We start from the raw sequence: 19,796 nt of genomic DNA on the forward strand, positions 1-19,796 counted from the left end.
GGCTATGTCGCTGCCCTCTGCCCTCAGACTATCTCACAGCTCAGTTTCCCTCCTGTTGACTCACAGAGCTGGCGGTGACTCTATACCAAACTACTTGCCATTCCCAGAACAGCCAAGTCCCTCCACGTCCCCTGCCTTTGTAGATGCTGAGCTCGGCCTGGAATGCCTCCCTCCCTCCTCTCTCTGCCTTATCCTTTAAGGCATAGTTCAAATGTCACCTCTTCGATTACCTCAATAGCCTGTTACATTACTGTACCCCACTGTGGTCTTTAGAACTGCTTGTTAGAACACTGATTATTTATTAATAGTTTTTTTACTTTCATTGATTATTTAGTTTTTCTTTTCTTTTGTTTTGGCTATGCTCTTTTATTTTTGGATTATAATAAAATCGATATTAAAAAAAATGAGAAGAGCAGGGACATAAGCAAACAACTCTATTTGAGTCATCTCAGGACAGAGTTCCGTTTATACCCCGTGGTTAGGGTAGTGTCACCACCTATCGGTGGCGTACGTAAATTGCAGTTTGTTTTGTTGGGTTGTGAAGGCACTGGAAAGCACAGAGAATATCTTAATCAAGTTGTGTGACCGAGTGCTTTGCACTTCACCTGCCATATAGTAGACACTCAATAAATGCTTATTTAGTGATACAATAACTAAATGAGTGACTGTACAGTGAGTTCAGGCTCTTAAAGATGATACAGAATCAAATTATGAAGACTTTGAAACAAAAATTAAACTCCTGGATGAGTTTATTCAAGAAATATTTGTTAAGCTACCCATATAATACCAAGTACTGCACTGCAGGATAAAGGTGATAAAGAGGCCTGGTGATTTCCCTGAGCTTTGAGGTTAAGATCAGGGAGGTTGACTATAATCTCTCCCAAACTGCCCCTCCTTTTTCTCTATCAGAGTTAGAACCTTGGGATGGAGGGACCGTGGAACTATCCCATGTGGCAATTCTGATGTTCTCATTGGCTTCAGGGTGCTTGACCTCAGGATCAAGTGGGGCCTGGAGGGGCCTGGGCCAGGGCTTTCCTTCAGCTCTCGGGCCCCCAAACAAGTGTTCCAGCCTTGAGATGTGGTAAATCCCTGCATGTGTCTGAGCGGCATTTGGCTTCCCCTGCTGAGTTCAAGGCTATAGTATCATGTGTTCAGGGAGTACAGGGGCTGGGGGCGCCCAAGGGACTCTGGGGAGCCTGTAGGCGGGGTGTCTCTATTGGGTTGGGGGTGTGCTGCATAGCTCTGTCCACATCCATGGGTGCCCAGGCGACAGTGCTGTGATCTTCTCATCAGGGTGACCGAGCTGTCTGCTCTGCTGACCCAGTCTCAGAAGCAAAATGAAGATTATGAAAAGATGGTGAAGGCTCTGAGAGCGACGATGGAGATCCTGGTATGTGATCTTTTGTTCTGGGAAGGAGTTGGGAGTGGGCCTGTAGGTTCCTGTCCTTTATGGACAAAAAATGCAGGATACCAGTTAAATGTTCCTTGATGAAATCCCCTGAAGCTACAAAATTAATTTTGGTTCCATTTGAAAATTAATTAATTCATTTACCTATTAATAAATATTAGCTCTCTACTCTTTCTACTATGGGCTTCCCAAGTGGCTCAGTGGTAAAGAATCTTCCTGGCAATGCAGGCAGGAGATGTGGGTTTGATCCCGGGGTTAGGAAGATCCCCCTGGAGAAGGAAATGGCAGCCCACTCCAATATCCTTGCTTGGAAAATTCCATGGACGGAGGAGACTGGTGGCTACTGTCCATGAAGTCACAAAGAGTCAGACATGACCTAGGAACTTAACAGCAACAGCATCATCAATATTACTTTCTTAGGGGAGCTTTGCAGTGTGTCCTCTTCTGAGAGAGTGGGACACACGTGAAGAGGTACAGTGGCCAAGTAGGAGAGGGTGGAGGGAAATGTGTAGAGAGATTCAAAACCTACTCATTCAAGAAACATCTGAGGAGCATGGCAGTGTGTAGCCTGGCGGAGAAGGGCTTGAAGAAGACATGATGACTGCCTTCACATAGCTGAAGGACTGACACCAGGGAAGAGAGCTGGTTTGTTTTAATATATGCCAGGGGGCCACAAGCCCTGCCAGACTAGAAGTTACCGGGAGGTAGACCTCGGCTGCAGCTAGAGCTGCTCGATAGTTGAACAGTCCGCTTTGGGAAGGAGTGAAGTCCATGATAACATCTGCCAAGGATGTTATCAAAGGGATTCTCTTAGGTTGGACGTCAGAACCTCTGGCTTGGTTCCATGTTTTCTTCCATCTCTAATTTTTGTATCTCTGACTCTAGGCGAATCCTGACCCACCATCGCTATGCATATCCCTAGTCTTCTCATCTAAACTGAGATCAGCTGGGAAGCAAACTTGCTTACGCCTTTTTGCTTCCATTGTGTTCAGGAATGTCCAAATTCAGATGTCCTCATGGCCCAAATACTATAAATGAGTCAAGCAGTTTCAGCTGTAAGAATTCTGATTTTTCCGATATGGTCATATTTAGTACAACAGGGGATACTTGATCTCAGTACACAGGAAAAAAAAGAGGAGAAGTGGGGACTGCAGGACCCTAAGACACATTTGTCCTGTCTGGAGGAGGCATCCACTGTTCAACTTTAAGAAATAATTGCCATGTAGGAATGAGGCCTTAGGTCCATCTTGTCAAAGCTATGGTCTTTCCAATAGTCATGTATGGATGTGAGAGTTGGACCATAAAGAAGGCTGAGCGCTGAAGAATTGATGCTTTTGAACTGTGATGTTGGAGAAGACTCCTGAGAGTCCCTTGAACTGCAAGGAGAGCAAACCAGTCCATCCTAAAGGAAATCAGTCCTGAATATTTATTGGAAGGACTGATACTGAAGCTGAAGCTCCAATCCTGATCCAAAGAGCCAACTCATTGGAAAAGACCCTGATGCTGGGAAAGACTGAAAGCAGGAGGAGACAAGAGCAAAAGAGGATGAGATGTTTGGCTGGCATCATTGACTCGATAGACATGAGTTTGAGCAAACTCCAGGAGATAGTGAAGGACAGGGAAGGCTGACCTGCTGCAGTCCATGGGATCACAGAGTTGGACATGACTGAGCAACTGAACAATAATAGCAACAGGGATGGGGCTGGTGTGGCCCATTTGTTAACTTTTTGAGAGATGCCAGAAATGTAGATTTTTATGAATTTCTCAGCTTATAAAAATCTCCCAATTTACAAATGTTGGTTCAGATTTTGCATAGGCCCAAAAAAAAAAAACCCAAAAAAGCCCATAGTTGCAAATCTTTGTCTCTAAGGTCTTCACTAGCACAATAAGGTCAGAGAAGGCAATGGCACCCCACTCCAGTGCTCTTGCCTGGAAAATCCCATGGGTGGAGGAGCCTGGTAGGCTGCAGTCCATGGGGTTGCTAAGAGTCAGACACGACTGAGTGACTTCACTTTCACTTTTCACCGCATTGGAGAAGGAAATGGCAACCCACTCCAGTGTTCTTGCCTGGAGAATCCCAGGGACGGGGGAGCCTGGTGGGCTGCCGTCTATGGGGTCGCACAGAGTCGGACACGACTGAAGCGACTTAGCAGCAGCACAATAAGGTAGGAAGAAGGAGGGAAATTTGGAGAGTTCAGATTTACTACTGGCCTTCCTTGGGGCTAGAGGTTCCCCTGGCCCTAGGTCTCACCCGTCCATTTGCTGTCCAGAGACAGCAGCCATCCTTCATCCAATGATGGCTCACGTTTAATGAACATTTGCCTTGTGACAGGTGCTATGTTGAATAACTTACATGCAGTTTTTTCGTTCAAGTCTGGGAACAAATCTATGAAGTAGTTGCTGTTAATTATTCCCGTTTTAAAGAGAAGGAAGCTCAAAGAAGGAGTTGCCTAAGGTTACCAGGCTAGAAAGTGACAGAGAAAGAATGCTAATCTGGACAGCCTACTTCGGAGCCCTTAATCCCTTAATCTGAACCCTTAATCACCACATCACATTGTCCACCGAGTCCTAAGACAGCGTTAGCATTCCAGTGTGGTCAGGGGAAAAGTATGGTTGCAGAAGAGACAGAGGAGACTGGTTGATTTTGGGGGCCTGAAACGATAAATCCTCCTCTGAAAGTTTGGCTCAGAGGCTCCATTTTGTTCCCTGTTCAGGAGGCAAATCATGCAGAATTAATGGAACACGAGGCATCTCTTAGTAGGAACGCCCAAGAGGAGAAGTTGTCTTTACAGCAAGTGATCCAGGATATAACCCAGGTACCAGTCAGCCTCCTGTTCACGATGACATGTCCAGCCTGCCCTTACCCAGGCCTCCCTGTCCTTTCAGGTGCGCCTAGGGGAGTTTGGACTGAGGGTCTTGTGGGGATGAATTCTCTGGGTATGTTTGAAAACTGGAACCCTAAGCTAAGCTTTTGTGGGCTGGCCCTGCCTGCTGAAACAGGCCCTTGTTCTTACTGCCGGCTACAGTTCTCAGACAGCGGCGGGATTCAATAACCTCTTCTTCTTTCATTTATTCATGGAGTGTTCAAGGGGTGCTCCAGGCCTGATGCTCATCCTGGGTTTGGGTGACCAATGGTAAACAGTTGATTTGAAGAATTGAAGGAACCCACCCTTTTTTGCTCTTAGATGCCCTCCTCCCACCCCCCCAGGAGAGAGAAAACATCAGGTTTGTCCAGCTGGAATATGAGTTCTCTGCATGGACTCTAGGCCTTGGTCAGTGGGATGGTGACCCTGCTGTGTTGGGTTTCAGGCCATGGTAGAAGACGAGGACAGTATGGCCCAAGGTTCTAGTCACGAGAGCTCCTTGCAGTTGGACCCTGGTGCCTTCTCCTCCCAGTTTGATTCCCAGCAGCCAGACAAGGCTGTCTCTCTGGTGCGTTCTGTACTGACTCAGAGACGCCAGGCTGTGCAGGTAAGAACCCCACACTCTTCCTCAGCTGTGGGGACTGGTATCTAAACTGATTTGGGCCCCGGGTACCCTCCTAGCCCAGACTGCCCCTTTCTCTACATTGCCCTGAGATGAGGAGTTTTGTCAACACCCCGAAGTGCTCCCCAACATCCCAGCTGTGCTGATGGGAGCCAGCACGCTCCCCATGCCACTGGCATGCTCTGCTTTGATGCACTTTACACTGCACCCTGCAAAGTGGAGCCCTGGGGAGTGGGGGTAAGTGTCCTCCAGTTCTAAGAGTCCCAGCCCTACTCACTGCTGACCCCACCTTCCACATGGTACATTTGAAGATGATGCACTCAGATGCTGAGAGCCACAGAACCCGGTCACCTCTGATGCTCTGTCTCCTCGACTGGTCTCATCTTTATTCACAACTTACCTTGGTCGCACCAGTCCCCACCCCCTTGCCCAGCCCTGCTTCCAGGCTTCTGACATCCCTCTCTGCCCTGCCCTCTTGCTCACCACCTCCCTTCTGTCCCTCTCCCTCCGCAGGACCTAAGGCAGCAGCTGTCAGGCTGTCAGGAAGCTGTGAGCTCCTGGCAACAGCAGCATCACCAGTGGGAGGAAGAGGGTGAAGCCCTGAGACAGCGGCTGCAGCAGCTCACGGGGGAGCGGGACACCCTGGCGGGGCAGACGGTGGACCTGCAGGGAGAGGTGGACTCTCTCAGCAGGTGAGTGGGGGCTGTTTGTCCCCCCACTTCCTCCCGGGCTCCGTCCTCACCCGGCCTTTTCCCACTCCCATCTTGTGGTTGGCAGAGCCAGGGCTGTTCAGGACCGCCTGGCCTTGCATTCTGCTGGCTCCTGCTCACTCAGTTTTGGGTCTTTGTGATGATTTAGGAAAGAAAAAAAAAAACAGTTTTGAGACTTCCCTGGTGGTCCAGTGGTTAAGAATCCACCTTGCAGTGTAAGGGACCAGAGTTTGATCCCTGGTCGGGGAACTAAGATCCCGTATGTTGCAGAGCAACTAAGCCCAAGCACCGAAACTAGAGAACCCACACGCAGCAACCAGAGAGTCCGTGTGCCCCAACAAAAGATCCACATGACACAACAAAGATCCCGTGTGCCACAGCTAAGACCTGTCAGAGCCAAATAAATAGATATTTAAAAAACACAAACAAATCAGTTTCCTTCTCTAAAGGGAAGATGAGATATTTAAAGGAAGAAGATACCCCTCTCCTTTGACCTTCTGCTGTCTGCTTCCAGGAGGGTTTTTAGGTTCCAGGGTTTCTGCTCACGTCTGGCCTCCTTCTTCCAGGGAGCGAGAGCTCCTGCAGAAGACCAGGGAGGAGCTGCAGCAGCAGCTGGAGGTGCTGGAGCAGGAGGCGTGGCGACTGCGGAGGACCAACATGGAGCTCCAGCTGCAGGGCGACTCTGCTCAGGGCGAGAAGGAGGAACAGCAGGAGGAGCTGCACCTGGCCGTTCGAGAGAGGGAGCGTCTGTGCGTGTGACAGTCCCCTCCCTCCCCGGCCCCGTCCCTCCCCACCCTGAGAAAGCAGAGTTAATGGAAGCCTGGCGTGCGGTGGGTTCAGCTTAGCTTACCGCTCCACCCTTGGCAGAAGGATGAATGCAAGAGTTCATCCAGACTTCGCTGAGCACCCAGAACTGAGGCCGCGTGGGGGGAAACAAATAAAGACGCTGACCTCAAGCAGTTTGCAGTGTAATGGGGAAGTCAGACAAGTAAACCGTGGCCAGGTGAAGCATGAGCTAAAAAGAGCTTCAAGCTAGATCCTCTGGGAGAATAGGGGTAACAGTTTGTTACTGAGAGCTGCACAGAGAAGAGGGTCGCTGCTGAGCTGGGCCTTAATGTATTATCATTGGCAGAGAGCAGGACAAGGCCTAAAGGAATAGATTAGCAAAGAAAAGGATTTGGGAAGGTACAATGAATGTTCAGAGGAGACTGGGCTGGCCAAAGAGTAGGACTGATCCTAGGAAGTAATAGGAAATGAGCTGGTCAAGAGAGGGAATTCCAAGGACATTCCTGGTGATCCAGTGGCTAAGACTCCAAGCTCCCAGTGCAGGAGACCCAGTTTGATCCCTGGTCAGAGAACTAGATCCCTCAGCCTGCAACTAAGGATCCAGCATGCTGCAACTAAGACCTGGTACACCCAAATAAATAAATATTGTTTTTTAAAAAAGGACATTCTAGAGTAAAGGGACCCAGCTTCTCTGTGAATTCCCAAATATGATATCATAGAAAAAGCAAGGACTTTAGAGCTGGGCAGAAGCTTGGTTTAAATAATTGCTCTGACCACTTGGATGGATTAATTTATTTGTAAAATAGGAGTGGTAATATTTCCCTTGAAGGATCATTGAGAGGATTAAAACTGTGTTTTACGAAATGCCAGCACAGAGCGTGGCCTGTGGTAGGTCTTCAGTACCTGGTAACGGGTTGGATCGTCTTCATCTTTGGTAGCCCCTCTCCTTTCCTGTTCCCCAGCTCCTTGCGCCTAATGGTCACAAACGATGGAATCCTGAAGGACTACTCTAAGCATCATGACTGGTGCAAGGAAGGGTCTCTCCATACCAAGGCAAAGAACCAACAATCCACAAAGATAGTTTTATGTTTTAAAATTTAAATTGTTTGACTCAGTAATACATTTATTAATATTTCTGTGATTCAAGGGGCTTCCCTGTGGGTCTAGTGTTTAAGAGTCCACGCTGGTACTGCAAGGGGCACAGGTTCGATCTCTGGTTGGGGGGGTAAAGACCATGTATGCCACATAGTGTGGCTAAAAAGAAAATTTTGTATAATTCAAAAGTCAAAACTATTTTAAAAGGTATACACAGACAGAGTATTTGTCCCTTCTACTTCATCCATCCCATATCTCTTCCTTTTGTGTGTAATCACTTAAATTAATTTCTTATTCATATTTCTAGTGGTGTGTTATGCAAATGTGTGCATATATTTGTATTTCCCCCAGTTTCTTGCATAAAAGACAGTACGCCACATATACTGTTCTGCACCTTGCTTTTTTTCACATTATGTCTTGGAGATCTCTCCTTATCAGTTTTTAGAGACCACCTTCATTCCTTTGTATCACAAAGGCAAATCAGTTCAGTTCAGTCACTCAGTCATGTCCAACTCTTTGCGACCCCATGCACTGCAGCACGCCAGGCCTCCCTCTCTATCACCAACTCCTGGAGTTTACTCAAACTCATGTCCATTGAGTCGGTGATGCCGTCCAACCATCTCACCCTCTGTTGTCCCCTTCTCCTCCCGCCTTCAATCTTTCCCAGCATCAGTGTCTTTTCAAATGAGTCAGTTCTTTGCATCAGGTGGCCAAAGTATTGGAGTTTCAGCTTCAACATCTTTCAGATTACAGCCACTCCCTAAGATTTCCTCTAGCCCTCTTCTCTTTTTCATCTTAGTCAGGAGACACTGGCGGTCCTGGAAGCCAAACAGTCCGAGTCCCTCAGTGAACTGATCTCCCTTCGGGAAGCCCTGGAGTCCAGTCGCCTGGAAGGGGAGCTGCTGAGGCAGGAGCAAACAGAAGTGACTGCCGCGCTGGCCAGAGTGCGTGGGCCTCCCCCTCACCGGCGGGGTGGGGTGGGCGGCTTGGAAAGTTGATTGTCTCTAGGAAAAGGGTGTGCAACCTGCGTCATTCTTCACTTTGTAAGCCATGGCCCTTCCTATTTTGTGCCTCAATTCCTAGTTTCTGTCCCCCCAACAGACTATTGGACTTAGAATGGTTTTCTAAAGTATAAACCTGGTCATGTCAGTCTCTTTCGTAAAACCGTTCAGTGGCTCCCCAGCTCCTTGGTGTCACACTCACAGCCCTCTGCCCCCTGCCATCTTTTCTAGCCTCCTTTTCACCCGAGATCCCTGTCCTCACTTCTCCTATGCCTGTGCTCTACTAAGTGTGTTCTCCGTGGTACCCATTCCCTTGTGACTCTAACTCTGTATGAATTCTTCCCTTTGCCTGAACTGCTTCTTTCCTTCCCCTTTACCTGCAAACGATTCCTCATCTCTCAATGTCCAGCTTCACTGTGAACTCTTCAACCAAGCATTTTCTGACTCTTTCAAATTGAATTAATGTTTCCTTTGAGGTCCCAGAGCACTTTGGGTTTCCATTGTCTGTGGTGTCATCACAGTTGTGGTTGTTTATATGTCCTGATGTCTGTGCCCCTGTTGTGTGAGTTCCTCTTTCACTCTTCAATGAATGCATGGGAGAGTAAATGAATGAATGAAGGGAAAAGTTTAGAAGGTAAGGGAGGGAATGAAGTGTTAACTGCTTTCTGTCCACGGGAAGCAGCAGGTGTTGGGGATGTGAGCTGTTCACTGTTGCAGGAAAACTGGGGGAGAAAGCTCTTTACCTGTCTGTTTTTAGGCAGAACAGTCAATCGTGGAGCTGTCGAGTTCTGAGAACAGCTTGAAGGCTGAGGTCGCTGATCTCCGGGCTGCAGCTGTCAAACTCAGTGCCTTAAACGAGGCTTTGGCCTTAGATAAAGTTGGACTGAACCAGCAGCTTCTCCAGGTGAGCAAAGATCTCTGACATATGGGGTAGGACTGGGCCCCAACCGAGGGCAAGAGACAGACACAGCTGATGGCCAGTGACAAGGAACAGTTCTCGAATGGATCAGCCCAAGACAGATCAGCTCCCTTGTAGTCCTGGAATGAGCAAAAGGAACACTTACAGTGCAGAGGAAAGCAAAGATTATAAGGCCCAGGCTCAACCGTTAAAAGTAGACCCCTCCCACGTCTAGAGCAGGACCACCTTTGGGCTTTACAGTGAAATCACCAGGGCCAGGAAGGAAGTCTGTGCCCTCTAGAAGGAAGACTAGGCTTTAATCCTGTTGTTTGAGATAACAGCAACCACCACAAAAGGATCTGCTGAAGAGCCCAAGCCTCAGAATCTTCTCTAGAGGTTAAAAATTTAACATGTCTCAGACTTCCCTGGTGGTCCAGTGGTTAAGACTCTGAGCTTCCACTGCAGGGGGCATGGGTTCAATCCCTGGTGGAGGTATTAAGATCCTGCATGCTTCATGGTGCTAGAAAAATAAACAGAACAGATTTAACTGTCTTCAATCACTCTTGTTCCCTTGAGCCCCAGAAATATTCTGTTCCCTTATTCTGAATTCTTCAAGAGCAGAATTTTGCTTTTTGTTTTTTATTTTGTCTGTTCATTTTTTTTGGCTGTGCTAGGTCTTTGTTGCTGCCCAGGCTTTTCTCTAGCTGCTCTGCAGGGCTTCTGTGGCTTCTGTTGCAGCATGACATGTGAGCTTCGGTAGTTGCAGCTCACGGACACTAGAGCATAAGTTCAATAGTCTTGGCACACGAGCTTAGTTGCTCCAAGACGTGTGGGATCTTCCTGGACCAGGGATCGAACCCATTGGCAGGTGGATTCTTCACTGAGCCGCCAGGGAAGTCCAGGATTTTGCCTTTTTTGTCTCTGTCCCAACATCTAGTACTTGGAGTAAAGGCTCTAGACCCCAAACGTGTGCTTAGTCCTCCTCTCCCATAAGCACTCCTGTGTCCTTCTGTGGAGAAGAGAGTCATATATTTCATGTAGACGTCTGTCTCACCTCTTCACCTCTAAACCATAACCCTTTGTCTCTGATGCCCTTCCCTTTTTGGCCAGTAGTTAGAACAGGAGAACCAGTCTGTGTGCAGGCGGATGGAGGCAGCAGAGCAGGCGAGAAGCACTTTGCAGGTGGACCTGGCCGAGGCTGAGAGGAGCAGGGAAGCCCTGTGGGAAAAGAACACCCGCCTGGAGGCCCAGCTGCAGAAAACAGAAGAGACCAGGGCAGAGCTGCAGGCGGACCTCAGGGGCATCCAGGAAGAGAAGGAAGAAATGCAAGAGAAGCTAAGCGAGGTGAGAAGACAAAACTGCTACCATCTCACGAGAGTATATAATACATGCTCACTATAAAAAAACGAAAACACTACAGAAACTTCAGGAAGGGAAAATCTCATTTCCTAGAAATGACCAGCATTACTATTAATAGTTTGGGGTACATCTTCCAGTTTCTTAAAAGAATTCCTAAAGGAATCCTTCGCTTATGCCCCATTGCTTCACATCCATCGATTTGAGTTAGATGCCTCTCCTGTGTTCTCTGATAATACGTCACGTTTATTCAACCACCACAGCCTTCATACTGTATTATAATGATCTGTTTATGTATCTCCACCAAAAGCTCCTTGAAGCAAGGCTATGTCTTATTTGCTTTTAATCCCTCCAGCTTTTAGCACAGTGTCTAACACATGGCAAGGGGCTCCATTAGTTTTTTCTGAACCAATGACCCAACTCAAACGTGATCTTTCTTCCCTACCAAACATCTCATTGACCTAATGTGTAATCTCCCCTCTCAGAGGACTTCCCTGGTGGCTCTGATGGTAAAGAATCTACCTGCAATGCAGGAGATGGGGGTTTGATCCCTGGGTCAGGAAGATCCTCTGGAGAGGGGCATGGCAACCCACTCTAGAATTCTTGATGGAAAATCCCATGAACAGAGGAGCCTGGCAGACTACAGTCCGTGGGGTCACAAAGAGTCTGACACAGCTGAGCGACTAACACTTTCGCTTTCCCTCCTCCCTTCTCAGAGTCTCTTTCTCGGGGCGTTGATCACCTTCTTCATGGTAATGTGTGTGTCTTATTTCTTAAGACTAAAAGCTCCTTAGAAGTAGATCTCTTGCTGCCCTAGCACAAGATCTTACTCAAAGGAGAGCATGTTTCCTGGTCTAGGCACTCTGGGGAGATCAGGGAGATAGATTTATGGCCCTTGGTGTGAGAGGGCACAGCTCACAGAGGTGGGTCCAGTGACCCTAATCTGGTGATAGCAGCCTGGAGTAGGGGGTCCTGCCTCTGCGCCTGTCTCATCAGTTCTGTCCCCCCAGACATATCACCAGCAGGAGGCAGCCTCAGCTCAGCTGGAACAGCTAAAGCAAGAGACAAAGCGCCAGGAGGAAATGCTCGCCCGAGAAGTCCAGGAGAAGGAGGCTCTGGCACGGGAGAAGGCGGCTCTCGAGGTGCGGCTGCAGGCCGTGGAGCGAGACCGGCAGGAGCTCACAGAACAGCTGCTGGGGCTCAGGTAGGGCCCACCCCCAGTTCTACCAGGGGCAGAGAGCTTTGCAAAGCAAGGCGTAGCCAAACTGAATTCCTTGCCCAAAGTGTATGAGGGTTTCAATGAGTTATGAGTTTGTAGTTGCCCCTCTAGCTTCTCTAGGTGGCCAGTAGTTAGAACTCGACTCCTCTTAAGGAAGGGTAAGGGGCTTAATGGGTAAGAACTCTCCTGATTCCTAAACCTGACAGCTCAGCCAAGGAGGTACTGGAGAGCAGTCTCTTTGAGGCCCAGCAACAACATTCTCTGACAGAGGTCACCAAAGGGCAGCTGGAGGTCCAGATTCAAACTGTCACTCAAGCCAAGGAAGTAATCCAAGGTGAGAACCCAGCTGGGGTGGGCACACTTCAGTCCACGGGGATGTTAAAAGCCAGGAAGACAGTGGGAAGCTATTAGAGCCAGACCCACGGCCTCTGAGGGGGGTTCCCTGGTGGCTCAGATGGTAACGAATCTGCCTGCAATGCAGGAGACCCACGTTCAATCCCTGGGTCAGGCAGATCTCCTGGAGAAGGGAATGACCACCCACTCCAGTATTCTTGCCTGGAGAATCCGATGGACCGAGGAGTCTGGCGGCCTACAGTCCATGGAGTTGCAAAGAGTTGGACACGACTGAGTGACTAAAACACACACACACACACACACACACACAGAGACACACACACACACACACACACCCTATCCCCCCCACCCTCTGAGATGGGAATTCCTCATGAGGCCTGGGGAGGAGGGTGAAAGATGGGAGGGCAGAGGCTCAGAGACCAGACAGATCCTGTCCCTGGCATCCTAGGGGAAGTGAAGTGCCTGCAGCTGGAACTGGACACTGAACGGAGCCGGGCAGAGCAGGCACGGGACACAGCAGCCAGGCAGCTGGCCCAGGCTGAGCAAGAAGGGCAGGCTGCCCTGCAGCAGCTGAAGTCAGCCCATGAGGAGGAGGTGAATCAGCTCCAGGAGAAGTGGGTAGGTGGTGGATGTGCCCAGGGGATGGGAGGGCCAGACCTGGTCTCCAGGGTGTCAAGGGAGCAGAGGAATACCTTGAATAATTCTTGCCCAATTCAGAACTGTGTTTCCTTTGCTTTTTAATTACATAATTCAGTCCATTTGCTTTTATTGTGATTATAGGTATATTTGGATTTATTTCTGTCATCTTTTGCTATTCATCTTGTCTTTTTACCTTTTGGGACGGGGAGATCACCTTAACTTCTTTTAGAGGATTGTACTGAATGATTAAGCTGTATTCTTTTCTTACCTTTTTTCTCTCTCTGCTACTTTGGATGATATGTACTGTGTTTTTTATTCTTTTAGTTATTCTTTAATATTTTAAAATACATACTGAATAGAATCTCAAGTTAATTGATCTATTCACTCTTTTTCCTGAATGACACAGGATCACAGATCATTTTGCCTGCTTTCTCTCCTCCTCACCTATCAGTTGTGTTAGTGTGTTTAGTTATTACTAGTTTGTTAACACCATATGTTATGCCTTTTGATTATTTTATACAGTCAATCATTGTTGGATATCCTGAAAATTTTACAAGGTTTGTTTTTGCTCACCATTCCTTCTTGCATGTTGGGTTTTCTATTTGGATTTATTTTCCTTCTTGAAGTAAGATAACCTTTGGTGAGGGTATGTTGGTATTTAATTGTCTGAAAATGTCTGTTTTACTTTTACTCTTTTTGTTATTGTTTAGTCACTAAGTCGTATCCAACTCTTTTATGGTGCCATGGACTGTAGCCCACCAGGCTTCTCCGTCCATGGGATTTCCCAGGCCAGAACACTGGAGTGGGTTGCCATTTCCTTCCCAGGAGATGTTCCTCACCCAGGGATCAAACCCTGCTGTCCTGCATTGCAGGCAGATTCTTTACCGTCTGAGCCACCAGGGAAGTCCTTAGTTCTGGAAGATCCCCTGGAGAAGGAAATGGCAACCAACTCCAGTATTCTTGCCTGGGAAATCCCATGGATAGAGGAGCCTGGTAGACTACAGTCCATGAGGTCGCAAAGAGTCTGGGCACAACTGAGCGACTAACACTTATTTTTTGACCCAGAATTTATTTATTTATATTTTGGCCATGCTATGCAGCTTGCGAGATCTTAGTTCCCAGACTAAGGATTGAACCTGTGCCCTCAGTTAGTGAAAACACAGAGTCCTAACCGCTGGACCGCCAGGGAATTCCCTATCCTCATTTTTACAGATGAGGAAACGGAGGCACAGAGATGTGATAGAAATTAACTGAGGTCATACTAGCAGTGCTGGAGTAAATACTGCAACCCAAGCCAGCCTGGCTCCAGAGCCCCTCACCACCATCCAGAGATCCTGGCTGAGGGGCTGGATTCATCTAGGAAATCAGAGAAGTCGTTGGTCACTGGTGGACTCTGGGAGGACCGGGATGCTCCATCCTGACAGTCTTGGATCCTGTAGAGGACATCATAGCTAGACATGGTCCCTGCCACTCTGAGCAGGGGAAAGGGGCAGCAGAGAATGAGCCCACCACTTCAGTTTGCTGTTATAACCACCAAGCATGATGTGGTTGCTTTAAAATAAGATATTTGTAGCTTATGTGAGGGACATTTTTACTTTAGAAAACACTGTTACATGTATTATATCTTTTTTTTTTTTTGGTGGTATGGTATGGCATGCAGGATCTTAGTTCCCCGACCAAGGGTCAAACCTGTACCCCCGGCGTTGGGAACACAGCGTCTTAACGACTGGACCACCGGGATGTCCGTGCTTTTTTTTTTATCTTAATTTATGTGGGTTTTTTTGGTTGTGTTGAGTCTTCATTGTTGCACGCAGGCCTTCTCTATTTGCGACAGGCAGTGGCCACTCTTCATTGCATTGCGGTGGCTTTCTCGTTGCAGAGCACAGGCTCTGGGTGCACAGGCTCCAGTCGCCACAGCATGTGGGCTCTGTAGCTGTGGCTCACAGGCTCAGGGGTTGTGGTGCATGGCCTTGGTTGCCCCACAGCACATGGGATCTTCCCAGACCAGGGATGGAACCCATGCCCCCTGTGTTGGGAGTCTAGAGCCTTAACCACTGAACTGCCAAGGACACCCCTGATTTTTTTTTTTTTAAATAAATCTCACTTGATTCTCATAAAACTTGGTGAGATAGGCAAAGCAGGATAATTAGCCTCACCTCACAGATGAGAAAACAGGCTTGGTAAGGAAGACACCAAGGTCACACAGCTGGTGAGCAGTAGACTTCTTACTCTCATCCGATGCTTCTCTGCCTCCGCGCCTCACCCTCTCAGCTCCATCGGTGTTTCCTTCCTATGACCAGGAAGAAGAGCGCTCCCGGCACCAGCAGGAACTGGAGAAGGTTCTGGAGAGCCTGGAGAGGGAGAAGACAGAGCTAGAAGCGAGACTAAGGGAACAGGAGGCAGAAATGGAGGCTATGCGGGCGCAGAGGGAGGAAGAGCGGGCCGAGGCCGAGAGCGCCCTGTGCCAGGTGGGCAGCTGGGAGGGCTGCATGTTCCCTGTGACCCCCTGCCTCGGACCACTTCCTTCCAGCTCCCCAGGAGTGGGGCTACAGGGGCTTCCAGACCTCCCACTCTGCCCCCGTGAGCAGGCGATCGGCACCGTTAGCTGCAGGGTTGGCTGTATGTCCTACTTCCTGAGGGAGGGCCGCCGTTTACCACATCCTGTCAGCTTGCAAACCAGTGGCAATGTTCACACTTCCTGGTTCTCAGTCAGTGGTCCCAACCTTCCTCTGCCCTCAGCAACCCCCACCCTCCCAACCCCATTTGCCAGAAGAAGCTAGAGCACCTGGCGTGTGCTTGTGGCTTCGTGGATGAGCATGGTGACCCCTGACCCAACAAGCCCTGACCCTCCTGCCCCTTCACAGATGCAGCTCGAGACAGAGAAGGAGAGGGTGTCCCTCCTGGAGACGCTGCTGCAGACCCAGAAAGAGCTGGCAGAAGCCAGCCAGCAGCTGGAGCGGCTGAGGCAGGACATGAAGGTTCAGCAGTTAAAGGAGCAGGTATGGAGGGTGGTCCCAGGCGGGGAGGAAAGGGAGCAGTGATTCACTCCTTCATACCGTTTTGTTTTTCTTTTTTAAATATTTCTTTACTGGGCTGTGTCAGGTCTTAGCTGCGGCACACGAGATCTTTCGTTGCAGTGTGCAGGCTTCTCTCTAGTTGTGGCGTGCAGGCTCCGTACTTGCAGCAGGTGGGCTTAGCTGCCCTGTTATATGGGATCTTAGTTCCCCAACCAGGGATCAAACACATGTCCCCTGCGTAGGCAGGTGGATTCTTTTTTTAATATTTGTTTATTTACTTTTGTCTGCACTGGGTCTTGGTTTCTCTGTGCAGGCTTTCTGTAGTTGAGGTGAGTGGGGGCTACTCTTCAGGGTAGTGCTCGGGCTTCTCATTGGGGTGGCTGCTCTAGAGCCCAGGCTCTAGAGCACGGGCTCAGTAGTTGGGACCCACGGGCTTAGTTGCCCTGCAGCATGTCCAGCAGTCTTCCTGGACCAGGGATCGAACCCATGTCCCCTGCATTAGCAGGCAGATTCCTAGCCACTGGACCACATTGGCCTGCCCTTTGGCACTTCTTTGCATCGGGCCCCGGGCTAGCTGCTGACACTCAGCCAACAGAAAGGTGTGGCGCAATGCTGAACTGACAGTCGTGGTGTTTAATACAGTGGCAGAGAGGACGCAGAATGAGTGAGATAATTGTGGGTCGCGATAAGGGCCGTACAGGAAGTGAACAGGCCGAGGTAACTGAGACGGATTCAGAGGAGGCTTCTTTGGACAAAGGTGGTCAGTGGGGCCCTCACTGAGAAAGTGACGTTTGAGCTGAGCCATGAAGGCTGAAAAGAGTCAGGCCCTTAGAACACTAAGGGTGAACCTCGAAAGCATTTTGCTAAGTAAAAGAAGCCAGTTATAAGAGACCACATGGGATATTATTCCACTTGTAGGCAGTAGCCCAAACAGGCAAATCTATAAAGACAGAGAGTAGATGAGTGCTTGGAAGTGGGGATGGGGGATGGGGAGGGTATGCAGTTTGTTTCTGTAGCTGATAAAAATGGTGAGAAATGATCACAGTAACCGTGGCACAACCCTGTGAATATGCTAACTACCATTGAATTATCTGCTTTAAATGGGTCAGTTGCAAGATATATGAACTCAATCTCAATAAAACCATTAAAAAGAGAAGAAGCCAGCCATTTGAAGAACAGTTCAGGCAGTAGAAATAGCTGTCGTAAGGACCCGGGACAGGCAGAAAGGACCCGGGACAAGTCCCTTGATAAGCCTGGGGGCAGGAGCCCTTTGTCAGCCGTGGAAGGAGGTTGGATTTTGTTCTAAGGGCAGTGGGAACGTGTTGGATGGTATCGAAAAAGCAGAGTGGAACATGATTTACTGTATGTATTTTTTAAATACTTAGCCGCTGAGGGGAGAACTGTGTGTGTGTTTGTGTGTGTGTACACGTGTGCATGTGGGTGTGGCAGCACGAAGTGGAAGTTGGGCCACCTGGCAGGAGCTGCTGCAGTGGTCAGAGTGAGGTGCCCTGGCCGAGAAGGCCTGGGCGAGCAATGCGCTGGGGGGGGAGGAGCAGGAGAAGGAGGTGAGGACTTGAGGTGACAAGGTATCATGGAAGCAGCACGACTCAGCTGGGCCCCACCTCGGCTTTTGCCAACCCAACCTAAAAACCAGTATTCATACGACACAGTCTCTGCAGCACAGATTTCGTGACCAAGGAATCTTTCTTCCCCTCCCTGCTCTCTTCTCCCCTTGCAGGAGACCACCGGGATGCTGCAGACCCAGCTCCAGGAGGCTCAGCAGGCGCTGGAGCACGCAGCCCAGCAGCACAGAGACAGCCTGGTGACCCTCCAGGAGGAGGGCCGTGTCCTGCTGCAGGATAAGACAGAGCTGCAGAAGCAGGTCCCTGCTCCTCTCTCGCAGCCCCGCAACCCTTCCCCAGCACAGCCAGGCCCTCCCACTCCCCCTGGCAGGATGGGGAAACCTTGGCCCTGCTGCCTGAGCTTGGGGTGGGGAGGGGAGGCCCCCGTATTAAGTGAGAAGTGAAGGGTGCTCAGAACTGAGCGTGTGCCTCCCAGGCCCCTGGGATAATTAGTAACCTCTCTCAGTGGGGACCATGTCATTATTGTTTAGTCACTGAGTCGTGTCCGATCCTTCGTGATCCCATGAACTTTAGTCCCCCAGGCTCCTCTGTCCTTGGGATTTCCCAGACAAGAATACTGGAGTGGGTTGCCATTTCCTTCTCCAGGGGATCTTCCCAACCTGGGGATTGAACCTGCGTCTCTTCCATTGGCAGGCGGATTCTTTACTGTCTTCGCCACCAGGGAAACCCAAACCTCACATTTTTTTGGCAGTCTCCTTGATCCAACCTCCCCCACAGAGCCAGTGTTTTTATACCAGGTTGCTTTTCCTTCTCAGGATCCTGTATCATATGGTATTCAGATTGTTTATTTTTTTAAAATATAATCACCTGGCCTTTGGACAGAGTTTTTCCTTGTGCCTCCTTTATACACCACACATGAGGCTGGGGAGACAGGCGATGAGGCTGAACGGTAGGGAGGGGCTTATGAATGGCTGGCGGAAGGAGGTAGTTAAGAACAGCACCTAAGGGTTGGCAGGCCCTCCAGGGCATTGGGAATGGGCTGCTTGAAGGACCCTAAGTCTTAGATAAGAAGCATCCTTCCACTGACCACCTATCCCCGGTCCTCACACTCTTGACATTCCAGGTGGAGGACTTGAAGTCTCAGCTGCTTTCCAAAGAAGCCTCCCAGAGGTTCGTGGACCAGGAGATTCAGGAAAAGCTGAGAGAGGCCCAGGAGTGTAGCCGAATTCAGAAGGAGCTGGAGAGAGAAAAAGCCAGGTATCTCAACAGGCCATGGAGTTGGCTTTGGCCCGTCTGGATCCAGGGGTCACAGTGAGGTTGACGGTTCTTTGCTCAGGTCCCCTAAACACTCATGTCTCCATCTCTGGGCTCTACAGGTAACTGTGTAGAGAGGGCATGGTCCCTGTCTCCGAAGCTCGCACTTCATTCATTTAGTGGAGAACGTGTCTCACGCACCAGACACTATGCCAGAGGTTGGGGATATAGCTTAAATAAGACAATATGGTCTCTGTCACAATAGAATTGAAGGTTTTGTGGAGAAGACATTAATCACATCATCTCCAAGGGAAGGTATTGGCAGATTATGTTACCTGGAGTCTGAGTGGGGAGAAACCCTTTTGTTGATGAAACTAGAGATAGGAAGCTGGTACAGATGTCCAGATAAGAGATACCAAAGCTGGAACCCTGGTGAGGGGGTAAGGAAGAGGAGGAGGGAAGGGGTTTAAGGGACGTTAGGGGAGTTGGGATTGGTTTATATGTAGTCTTGGAGTGGACACAGGCAGGGTGAGGGAAGAATGCTGTGATGTGGTCAGGACTTCTAAGGGTGGATGGAGAGGCCATTCTGAGCTGGGGAATGTAGCAGGGGTGACTGCGGGGCGGGGAGGTGCAGAGGAGACGGGAAGAATTGGACGTGTTGAATTTGAGGTACTATGTAGGTATTTCTGGAATTTGCCAAAGAGTAAATTGTGAAGTTGAAGAACCTTGGAGCAATCAGTAGGTACTCAATGAACGCACGCTTTTATTCTTAGCCTGAAATCATGATCATTACTGTTTCTGTGCTAATTATCCATGCTATGTTAGAGCACTCAGATGAGAAGGTAGTTGTTAGTTGCCTGAGAGAATGGCCTGGCCCTCTGACCCCTCTCTGTTTAAAAAAATTAATTTATTAATTTTTATTGGAGGATAATTACTTTACAGTATTGTGGTGGTTTTTGCCATACATCGACATGAATCAGTCACGGGTGC

The 19,796-nt window shown here is 49.1% G+C and overlaps 1 protein-coding gene and 1 long non-coding RNA gene across 11 annotated transcripts in view; one reads left to right on the forward strand and one right to left on the reverse strand.

Annotated features, from left to right (window-relative positions):
• CEP250 (centrosomal protein 250) overlaps nucleotides 1–19,796 on the forward strand; it is a 48,775-nt gene that overhangs the window by 13,384 nt on the left and 15,595 nt on the right. For 8 of the 9 annotated variants that reach the window (XM_069548419.1, XM_069548414.1, XM_069548413.1 and 5 more), the window contains 15 exons: nucleotides 1,294–1,390; nucleotides 4,123–4,224; nucleotides 4,718–4,879; nucleotides 5,408–5,586; nucleotides 6,171–6,353; nucleotides 8,285–8,429; nucleotides 9,244–9,390; nucleotides 10,498–10,728; nucleotides 11,751–11,944; nucleotides 12,166–12,293; nucleotides 12,762–12,931; nucleotides 15,253–15,420; nucleotides 15,817–15,951; nucleotides 17,708–17,851; nucleotides 18,676–18,809. In XM_069548419.1, coding sequence (XP_069404520.1) covers nucleotides 1,294–1,390; nucleotides 4,123–4,224; nucleotides 4,718–4,879; nucleotides 5,408–5,586; nucleotides 6,171–6,353; nucleotides 8,285–8,429; nucleotides 9,244–9,390; nucleotides 10,498–10,728; nucleotides 11,751–11,944; nucleotides 12,166–12,293; nucleotides 12,762–12,931; nucleotides 15,253–15,420; nucleotides 15,817–15,951; nucleotides 17,708–17,851; nucleotides 18,676–18,809 — 2,319 coding nt within the window. Of the gene's footprint in view, nucleotides 1–1,293; nucleotides 1,391–4,122; nucleotides 4,225–4,717; nucleotides 4,880–5,407; nucleotides 5,587–6,170; nucleotides 6,354–8,284; nucleotides 8,430–9,243; nucleotides 9,391–10,494; nucleotides 10,729–11,750; nucleotides 11,945–12,165; nucleotides 12,294–12,761; nucleotides 12,932–15,252; nucleotides 15,421–15,816; nucleotides 15,952–17,707; nucleotides 17,852–18,675; nucleotides 18,810–19,796 lie in introns of those variants that run through there. The other variant, XM_069548422.1, reaches the window with a different exon arrangement.
• Nucleotides 335–15,591, reverse strand: LOC138417692 (uncharacterized). 2 transcript variants are annotated; one of them, XR_011248253.1, is made up of 7 exons: nucleotides 15,517–15,587; nucleotides 15,109–15,303; nucleotides 14,272–14,385; nucleotides 9,230–9,524; nucleotides 6,085–6,286; nucleotides 1,553–1,791; nucleotides 732–1,445 (listed from the first exon to the last, which is right to left on the reverse strand). It is a non-coding gene; the product is annotated as an uncharacterized lncRNA (long non-coding RNA). The 2 variants fall into 2 exon arrangements; XR_011248254.1 differs by lacking the exon at nucleotides 1,553–1,791 and having other exon boundaries at nucleotides 335–1,445; nucleotides 15,517–15,591.

The sequence above is a fragment of the Ovis canadensis genome, chromosome 13, assembly GCF_042477335.2.
Source record: "Ovis canadensis isolate MfBH-ARS-UI-01 breed Bighorn chromosome 13, ARS-UI_OviCan_v2, whole genome shotgun sequence".
In the NCBI taxonomy this organism is placed as follows: domain Eukaryota; kingdom Metazoa; phylum Chordata; class Mammalia; order Artiodactyla; family Bovidae; genus Ovis; species Ovis canadensis.